This window comes from Nothoprocta perdicaria, unplaced genomic scaffold (assembly GCF_003342845.1).
Source record: "Nothoprocta perdicaria isolate Ctin4 unplaced genomic scaffold, notPer1 scaffold_227, whole genome shotgun sequence".
Lineage (NCBI taxonomy): Eukaryota > Metazoa > Chordata > Aves > Tinamiformes > Tinamidae > Nothoprocta > Nothoprocta perdicaria.
This window is the reverse complement of record NW_020455449.1, coordinates 273,423-283,767: the sequence shown is the minus strand read 5'-3', so window position 1 is coordinate 283,767 and position 10,345 is coordinate 273,423. Positions and strand designations below refer to the sequence as shown.

The 10,345-nt window shown below is 41.1% G+C and overlaps 1 protein-coding gene across 1 annotated transcript; it reads left to right on the top strand.

Moving 5' to 3' along the window:
• Window positions 1–568: 568 nt before the first annotated feature.
• LSMEM1 (leucine rich single-pass membrane protein 1) lies at window positions 569–7,769 on the top strand. Its single transcript, XM_026039275.1, has 4 exons — window positions 569–582; window positions 2,412–2,543; window positions 5,214–5,354; window positions 7,561–7,769. The coding sequence occupies exons 2-4, from the start codon at window positions 2,417–2,419 to the stop codon at window positions 7,767–7,769; spliced, it is 477 nt and encodes a 158-aa protein (XP_025895060.1). The 5' UTR covers window positions 569–582; window positions 2,412–2,416.
• The last annotated feature ends 2,576 nt before the right edge of the window (window positions 7,770–10,345 follow it).

Genomic DNA, 10,345 nt, shown 5'->3' with positions numbered 1-10,345 from the left:
TTCTTGTTTTGGCTYGTGCCCCCTTTGTGTTAACCTAGCTGCCTACTGGAATACTGCCAAGCAGACTGGAAGAATATTCTGTGCAGGAGCAATCATCAGTGCTAACAAGGGGTGCATGAGAGAGTGTTTYTTAAGCAAATAAGGATGCCCTACAAATTAGTCCCTCTTGTACTTGTGCTCCGTTTGATTTTGTGGCTGGAGGGGAAAAAGAGGCACTTGTTTCTTCAGTATATTCCTTGAATGTGCTTGTAACTGCAGTATTAGAGATAAGACATTTTTTCATAGCAAGCTAGTTTTAAAGAAAGAAAAGGTTAATGAAATATTTGGTGCCTAAAACACATCTTTACATGTGTAATAGAGCCCTCTGTGTACTGACTTCTTTCTGGAAGCCAGGCTACTTAGCCAAGTTGAACACTAAATATAGACTCGAGGAGACAGCCCGTTTTGTAGCTGTGCCCATGGGCTGTGCAGGAGCTGACAGCTTCTCATGGGACTAAAAGGAGAGAAGGAGCCGCGCACGTTTTCCCCTGGAGATTGTCTGATACCTTCTGTACTGCCCAACTAGCTCAGCGTGGCTATGTTGTAAGTAATGTTTCATTCTCTTAAACTTTTATTAAATTCCTTTTAGATTTGATTGTCATTGTCTTTCCCGTGCAGAATTCTCAGTGACTTTTTACACAAGGTATGAAGTTTAACCGTAACAACTTGAAAAATTTACAAGTTGGCTTGGAGGGGGAATAGTTCTTAAGCAAGGTTAAGTACGAGATGTAAGGACCTAAAAAGCACAACATTTGGATTAGTGTGTTGAGAAGCTGATCACTGGGTGTGGATAGTGACACCACTGTCTGTATCCTCTTCTATTTGGTCTGGGATGCCAATGGAAAAAAAAGAAAATCCCAATAAATGCAAAATAAACAGACTTTGTTCATGAAGTACTGATTTTCTTTACTCCAATTACATGCTTAGTAAGTAAATTGGTTTAAAACATTTAATAGGGAACCTGGCAAATGTGTAGATTTGATTTCTGATACTGGACCAAAGGCGCTCATGTTCAGTACAGCTAAGGTTGCTAAGACGAGTCTTCCAGGAACCTGCAGGGAGGTCCTGCTTGAAATGCCCAGGGAAAYGTCTGCTGTCCCAAAGCTAAAAATAGCGGGGAACAGCGTGAGGCGGTGACATTGAGCACAGCATGGCCGCAAGCCTGGGCTCGGCAAGGCCACGGGCCGGGAAGCGCCACCGGGAAGCGCCGCCATTCCRCAGGGCTGCGGCTGGGGCGCTCCGGCCTGCGGCCATGAGGGTCGCCGCGGTAATGGCGGTTACGAGGGTGATCACTGCCGTCCTCACCCTTCTGCCCCGTTTCTGTATGTCCCAGCCACAATCCTCAACAGATTAAAGCTGTAATCATTTTTATCTTGGTCTCTATTAAATTTAGGTAAAAAGGTATATGCAGAGGCTGGTCAGTCTCCACTTACGATTGGGAGAACTGGTCCATTTCTCAGAAGTGAGTGTAGCACGTGGTCTTCACAGTTTAATCGAGATTTAATGAATAATTGTTTGGCTCTATGTTCAAATTTGAGGGAGAAAACATCCATATGCATAAATTATGACAGTATTTTCCTCAATATGGATAAATGAGAGAAAAAATAGATTTTTTTTTTTTTGTAAGCATTTAGACTTCTTCATACTTCGTTTATTTTTTGAAGCGGTAAGATAGGACTSTGATCATCATACCTTTTCTGTTTCTTGGAGAGGAAGAGGGGGAGAGGCAATTCAAGGGGGCAATTCAGCCCACGTAGGATGCAGAAATCACCCTCGGGAACCAAATTYTGGCCACAAAGAGGAGGTTTGTGTAGTGGGGAGCACTGCTGCTCATAAGCAAACCTGTGTTCTTGCTGCTTATCTCCTAAGCCTGTATCTGCTTTCTTGCCATGTCTTCTCTCTGAATTGTTTGACACTTAAAGCAGAGGACATGAGTAATACCCTTTCTGGTGAAGTTACTGAATATTTTGCTTTGAGTAAACTCATGGTAATACCATCCAGTTTACCAGGTACGCACCAAAATATAAAGGTTATATAGCTAAGCAACTAATGTTCAAATCAACGTTGGATCTAGTGCCATAGAGTCTCTGAAGAGGTGCACATATACATATACATGCATGCACAAGTATCATGTGGAAATGAAATTTTAGACTCATCAAGATTTCCCAGAATAAAAAGCTACAAACTGAGTGAATTTTTTTTCCTCAGTATCCAGTCAGTGTGCTGGTCCTTGAAATTCCTTTATATTAGGAGTCGTTAGGGCTACTCAGCATTTCCTCAGGTCAGGATTCAGGATTCCTCAGATCAGGATTCCTACCAGTTATTTTTCATATCCATGTTTTAACTTTCCGGGTTTTTAAAATTATTTTTAGATACAATGGAGAGGCCTTCTTTGGAGATCAACCTGCCCAMCACTCCCGAAGAGGGAAAACTCTACGTAGTGGATTCCTTAAATAACCTCAACAAACTAACGGTTTGTGCAGAGGACTCGCAGCACGTGCTAGGTGGTAGGTGTGATAAACGATTCCCGGCGCGGCGCACACGGACGGGAGGGACACAGCAAGGGGGGTTACGAGTGGCACTTGAAACGGCCACCCCTGTCATGTACCATTGACTGACCAACATATGTCAAGCTCTGTGCTGAAAAATGTAAGAAAAGRATTGCATTCGGCATCCTTTACGCACAACACACAGAAGCTGCCATAGCTAATAGGAGCAATGGTTTAGCTGCTCCTGTTGAGTAAGGATTTATGCTCCTTTGGCTAAGGCTTCACTGCTGAGATTGGACTAGCCCCTCATTTTGATTTAGATCCATCAGGTGATTCTTTGCAGCACAATTTCTCTAGTGCTGCCCAGTAGGTACCTCTGACATGAATAACATCAYGACTCTCCACAAGCACTAAAAGTTGCACGTGACAATAGTAACACCAGCGAATTTCTGWTGATTCTTTTCAGACACATCTCCTGAGAACTCAAATCAGTTACCTGAAATGCTCTGTGAGACTTTTAAGGATTTCAATTCACAGATCTCTTTGCCTATGGTTAGATATGAGCTCTCCTAGTTTTGCTGGGTTTATATGATATTTATCTTTGCTTGTGGCAACAAGGATATTTTTAGCTAGTGATAAATTCTGCAATATCCTATTAGTAAAATATATAAAATGAAATTTCATAGCCAACTTATTCAGCAGTGTATATAAATCCCAGAAAATCAGTGGGATTTGTGGAGTATTTTTCACTCTCTCCATAAATTTAATCCCCATAAATACTAAATACTGTGGATGATCCATTAATTGCTATGGGAGATGCCCAGTTTGGTTYAGAAATGACATTTTGAGCATTGCAGTGCACGCAGCTTGGCTTTTGCTCAGCATGACCTGGCATTAGCAAGCTCACTAGCAGTCATGTTAAAAGCTGCTTAAAATGTAAAGGCCTTTGGTTTGTTTGGCTGGAGGTATTCCCAGAGACCTCCTACTGGTTCAGTGAATTGCTCATTATTGTTCATTATTAAAGCCCCACATTATTCCTTCAGCTTTATTGCTAAACACCTGAAAGTTTTTTACCAGATAAAAGCAAAATAGACTCTAGAAATATATTTTTAATAGATGCACGTGATACCTTCCCTTTCAAACTGCCAAGAGAGCAAAAGCTACAGGTAATCAGGTTTTCCATGTAATCATAACATGATTTTAGCTAATGTTATTTCTAGGCTAAAGTCAAAATAAAATTACYTCCTTGCTTCTCCTCCCCTCTCACCCTCCCTCCCCAAACAATAAATAAACTAATAATAAGCTTGGAAATAAGGGTGTCTGGAAAATTGGGATTAAAAAACTCTGGCTCAAGTAGGGCCACAAAGATTAAAGTTAAGGGATTGGAGCATCTCTCATATAGGCGAGGCTGGGAGAGCTGGGACTGTTTAGGATGGAGAAGAGGCAGCTCCAGCAGGTCTTGTCAGGATTTCTAAAGATCCCATTATAAAATGGGAAAGTGTAAAGAAGACAGGGGACAGACTCTTTTCAATGGAGTCCAGTGAGAGGACACAAGGCAAAGAGCCCAAACAACAAAGTGTTGCTTCAGTGCGGAGGTGGCTGAACATTAGAGGAGGCTGCCAAGAGAGTCTCCATATCTGGAGATGTTCAGAGGCTGACGGGACGCGCTCCCGGTCCCGCTGCTCCAGCTGACCCTGCTTGAGATGACGGCTGCACCAGATGCCTTCAGAAGTCCCTGGCAGCCTCAACCACGCTGTGGGTTGTGAAGTAGGAACTTGATATCCAAGTGAACCTCAAATGAACCTGCTCGCTTGACATTCCGCATTACATTTAAGGCTCATTGCCACTTTTCATTGGATTGCAACTGTTTCTATGAGAGAACCCCACTGACTTTTCCTTTATGCAACACACTCTCAAGAGTCTCAAGAGTCTCAATAAGCCAGCACGCCGCACACACTTGAGGGAGGCGTAGCTGCTGCTTCTTGTTTTGCTTGCCTCATTCTTCATGTGCTYGAAGGCCAACCTGTCTGAGAGTCTGCTCCATTCTGTGACAGGTCTGAAGGATACACACTTTGGTTTCTGTTTGAAGGAAACCCGCAGAGCCTTTAGAACATTTTCAGAGAAGAAGAATACATAAAACATTTAAGATAAAAAAGTCCTAACTTACATTGATCTTATCCAATTTTAGCAGCTCAATTGAATGGCGTCATTTGGGAATTTAGCCATCCCAAGGATATTTCGACCATCAAATAGATAAATAACCAGCCTAAAATGTATGGGATGAATCTGTACCCAGGTTTTCAGTAAGACTTTCTTACTTTCTTCAGATTTAAAAAAGTTGAGTCTATTCAGGCTCGTAGAAAGCTTTCTGAAGAAAATTTCAGTGGAATCAGTGAATTTTAAGCAACTGTTCAGCTTCAACAAAATAGTGTATTTTAACAACAACAACAACAAATTATTAAAATATTCCAACAGCTAYACTTTTTATACTTCCAAAGTATAGTGCTTTCAAGGTGAGCTCATAAAGTCAGTTTATTTCTATCTCTTGTAATATTGCAGGAAGTGAAGTCTCTTGGCCACTAGGATATACTTTGAAAAATGTCTGCTTGGAACCAGAAGCATTTTTCATTTATTCTAAAATTCCTAACATTTTTCATCACAAAATGATTTGTCCCCTCCTAACAGATGAAGAAGATGAGCACACTGGTGGTACTGCAGCATACACAACATGGAGCAACATCAGAAACCAATGCTTGTTCGTCGTCACCTTGATTCTTACTTTGATTGTCAGTTTGGCACTTGTTTCATTCGTAATATTTTTAATAAGTAAGTAAAACAAACTGTGGTTTTTAAGAATGAAGGGACAAATGAAAGAAAAGAAAGTATTTTTCTCCCTTATGTTATGTCTGTATTTGAGCAGTTCAAGGCTTTAACTGGTTACTGACACCAGGTCTTGGTCTTGGGTATAAAAGCACAGGCCTCTACTCCTTGAGCTAAAAGGTTCAACTTTGTTGTTAAAGCAAAGGCTTTGTGAGATTAAGCAGTTATGGAGATAGGAGCATTTTGCATGGCTGCAAAGTAATATTTAACACTGTCTCTTACTCTCTGTGCCTATATCCAATGTAACTTCCATCTCACATGTTGGAGCTGAAAGAAAAAAAGCAGATAAATAGATAGCTGCCAAAATACTCAGTGTCACATATTTAGGGGGCAGGGCTCAGGTCTGATATACATTGCAGGGAAATTTTTTTTCCCTCAGCCACAGAAAACTGTGGTTTCTCTTTAGTGCTGTGCCAGGATTAACCTAGAACCCATTCCCTCATGACACAAATAATTGTTCTAACAAGAATGAAGKGCTCCTGCTTTGTCTCAGCTACACTGAACTCAGCAAGGTTGTTTTTTAAACAAAAATTAGTTTATCTTTCACAGCACTTTATCAATTGAGGCCAGATTTAAGACAAAAAAAATATACACCTAAAAGACTTCAAGCAACCTACATTTAACTGTAAYGCAATAAGGTAAAGAACTCAGCAAGGTTAAACCCTGTTTCTGAAAATGCTGCCTGAAAATTACATGTTTCATTTTAATGATGATTATATGGTGATGAGATGCTTTGAAAATACATTTTCTATTTCTTTCAAGATAAAATTCAGTCTTTGTGTCATTCTACTGAAACTGGAATTAACTGAAGCTAACATTTAAATGGAATATTTAAATGGATATATTTTCCTTTATTCAGAAAGACTTGGGAGCTGCAAACTAAGAACTAGCTGTAAATTGTTTGGAACTAAGAAAAGTTCAAACAAAAGAAACAAAAAGCAGATAAGATATATCACAATTGGCAAGTAGGATCAAGCCTGTAGATATAATTATTGTTCTGCTTGAGCAGGGCTGGTTGGGCTGGCTTGGCTAGCACTGCTAAGCTACAGGTGACCTTGRCTTATGGAGCCCTTGCCACCCTTGGGTTTCCTGTACTAACTGAACAAAGCACAAAGTGAATTATTTAAATGAAAAGTCTGTTTTCAAAGAAATGGAATCCATGTGAAATCCAGACTTCTTCCCCTATACTAGGATCTTCACTGGAGTACAGCAGAGACACTCACTTTTCCTTCCTAAACAGGAAATCCCAACTCCTGACTGAAGCTGTTCACAAGCTCTCAAAGGAGGGCACATCAGAGAAGCGACGAGCACAAAGGAAATCTTGAGTGGCATAATTGTAAAACAGGCATAAAAATATTTTGTACTTGACCTGATGACATGCTTGACTGGGAGCTGCTGAAAGTACAGCCCTCATACAGGGGAATGAATAATATGCCCTTCTACTGGGAAAAAAAAAGAAAAAAAGTAACAGTGGAGAGATAGAGAAGAGATTAAAGGAGTTGATTGGGCTCAGGTTAGTAAAGGTCTGTGTTTTTCGGAACGTGGTTTCCAGCAGTGTTTATCTCAGATTATGTTTGCAATTCRTAGGCATAGGTTCATTTTGTATTGGCCCTATAAGACTTAAGCTTTTGTCAGCTTTAAGTCCACAATTAAAAGTAAACTTAAGAAGGCCAGAATGAAGTTCGCTCCAAATGAGTATACGTGACTGATACTATTTTTTCGGTATTCCAGAGGAAACTGCCTCTTAATGTGAATATCTGTGAGAATTCCCCCTTGATCTACATATTTTAGGAAATCACATGATATGGCAGTAGTCTTAGGTCTTGGTGAATGTTTTAACAACTGCACTTTAGAAATATACACACATATGCTGTTGAGAAATAGCATCTTGGAGTTGTCAAATAAGCTATTTTCCAGTGGACACTAATGGCAGGAAAATGTTCATGAATATTACAGAACCAGCTAGTGTATTTGTATCTGCATCACCCTGAATAAAAGAGAGAATAAGCTGGTAAGACATTGGGCAAGCAGTGGTACTAGATACACAGCTTCTTATCATCAGGTTCTGCAACTCTACAGGGATGTAAGAGAGCAGAGTGTTGCTTTTGACTTAAACATTGCCAGTTTAATGTGCTATATTTCCCTTTTCAAGTTCAAACTAGGAACAAGATGGACCAACTATCAAGCAGACTAATATCTGAAAGGAAAAACATAGAAGAGCTTAAGAAAATGAATGATGTGATATTAAAACATCTAAATCAATCAGGATTTAAGGAAAAAGAGAGATACATCTTCACACCAACTCATGACCTTGATGAATTCCTATACAGYCAAGCTGAGCTGAAGATTCCTGGAGAATAGATTGTCTTTGAAATGAAATTCATTGTCACTGGATTCTCATGGTATCATTCATATATTTTCATACATGAAGCAGAGGTTAATTAAATATTCTGAAGTGATCATAGGAACACTAAAAAAGGACATTTAAATAAAAAAAAGATGTTTTATGTAAATACAGATTTTCAAAATTATGTAAAGATTTACATTGAGCAATGGAGAAAAAAAAAGTAGGGGAGATCCAGATTCCCTGTGCATCATAATTGTAATGGATTTAATATTACTTTAAATGTAAGTGAATGATCACATAAAATAGTGATTTTCGTTCCATCAAGGATCTTCTTCTCTCAACCTTAACCTTAATCCCAGTCTTAAAAGTTTTATTTAGCACATGCAGGCTGCAAGACGAGAAGTATRGCTCATATGAGAAAGTCCTCAGAGAAACTCTCTCTGCAGCATTCACTTTTTGCTGGGGGTTTCTTTCCTTTCCCTACTCTGACCCAGATGACAAGCTCCTTGGAGAAGCTATCTCTGTACACRGTACTTCTGCTGGGAGACTCTCTCCAACTCTACAGCTATTGCACTTGTAGGTTTTCTCTTTTTCTTAACTCTAACCCTAAAAGATTTACTCAGCCACAAGCTAGTTCTGCAATGGTGCTTAGTATTTTGCCTTACTGTGTGGTCTCAATATACTGACTTACAACTTAAGAAAAAATGAACTTAGCTAAAAACAAGCCTATAAAAAAAATATGTCATATTCAGCCCAAATTCATGTTTACTGCATGTTGGTGTCATATTGCCCCTAAACAGGATATGGGTTGGAGGACTCATACAGCTTATGCCCATCTCACAGGAGCAATCTTGCTGCACTCAATATCTTTGGGGAGTTTTGGGGGAGAGGCCAAGGTGATATAAGGTGATATATATAAGGTGATGTAGGATCATTATAAGGTGATGTAGGATCACATGTTCTTGTGCTCTTCCCAACATCTACTGTTGGCCACCATCGGAAACAGGGTACAGGCTAGACAGTAGTGCCTTAAGGGGTGAAAGCAAGATTTGATGCTTTCTTACTCTGACTTTACTCAGTTCTGGTGACTGACATCCAAAAATGCAGTCACACAAGGTACTGCTAGGTGGAATTGTCCTTCTAGTCTTTGGATCCTTCTGTTACTATGCACATGACGAAGCCACTTCAGTTACCAACAAAGAAATTGGTCACAGGATCACAGACTGGTTGAGGCTGGCAGGGACCTCTAGAGATCATCTAGTCCAATCCCACTGCACAAGCAGGGACACCTAAAGTACGTGGCACAGGGTGGCAKCCAGGCACATTTTGTTGATCTCCAAAGAAGGAGACTCTACAACCTCCCTGGAAAGCCTATTCTAGGGCTCTGTCACCCTCACAGTAAAGAAGTTCATCCTCATAAGGTGGTTACACTTCCCGTGTTTTAACTTGTACCCATTATTCCTTGTTCTGTCACTGGCCACCAGCGAGAAGAGTTTGGCCCCATTTTCTTTACATTCTCCCCTCAGATACTTGTACATATTGATCAGATCCCCTCTCAACCTTCTCTTCTCCAGGCKAAACAGGCCCAGCTCGCTCAGTCTTTCCTCATATGATAGATGCTTTGCTCCCTTCATCRCCTTTGTTGCTCTCTGCTGGGCCCTCTCTAGAAGCTCCACGTCCCTCTTACACTGGGGAGCCCAGAACTGCACMCAGTACTCCAGGTGCGGCCTCACCAGAGCTGAGTAGAGGGGCAGAATCCCCTCCCTTGACCTGCTGGCAACACTCCTCCTGATGCAGCCAGGATCCCATTGGCCTTCTTGGCCAGGGGCACTGCTGCCTCATGGTTAACTTGGTGTCAACCAGGACTCCCAGGTCCCTCTCTGCGGAGCTGCTCTCCAGCAGGTCAACCCCTAATCTGTACTGGTGTCTGAGGTTATTCCTCCCCAGGTGCAGGACCTTGCACTTGTCCTTGTTGAACCTCATGAGGTTCCTCTCTGCCCAACTCTCCAGCCTGTCCAGGTCCCTCTGGATGGCAGCACAGCCTTCTGGAGTGTCGGCCACTCCACCCAGCTTGGTGTCATCTGCAAACTTGCTGAGAGTGCATCTTCAAAACACGCCTGGATGCCACCCTATGCAATGGGCTCTACGTGTCCCTGCAGAGGGGTTGGATTAGATGATCTCCAGAGGTGCCTTCCAACCTCAACCATTCCATGATTCTTGTGACTCTGTGATTCACAACACCTTCTTTTAATATCTTGAGCCCCAGTTTTCCTTTCTTGTCATATCACTATCATATAATTCACATCAAAACATTAAGGTTTGATTTTAATTGTGATTATTTTTGCTGTTAATTCCTAGCTGGAGTCATAATTAGTTCCTCTGGGCATCACAAGTAGCCATTAAAAAGGTGACTTTAATATTGCTAACAGAGAATGATGAAAGTCAGTGCAGAACAGTCTGTAAGSAAACAAACAGCCCCTAAAAGCCCCAAATGAATGCCTTCTAGTAAATGATGGTAGAGGATGAAAGAAAAACTAATCCCAGACTGTAAACATGACACTCACAGAGTTGTTTCTCTGTTCTTCCTTGT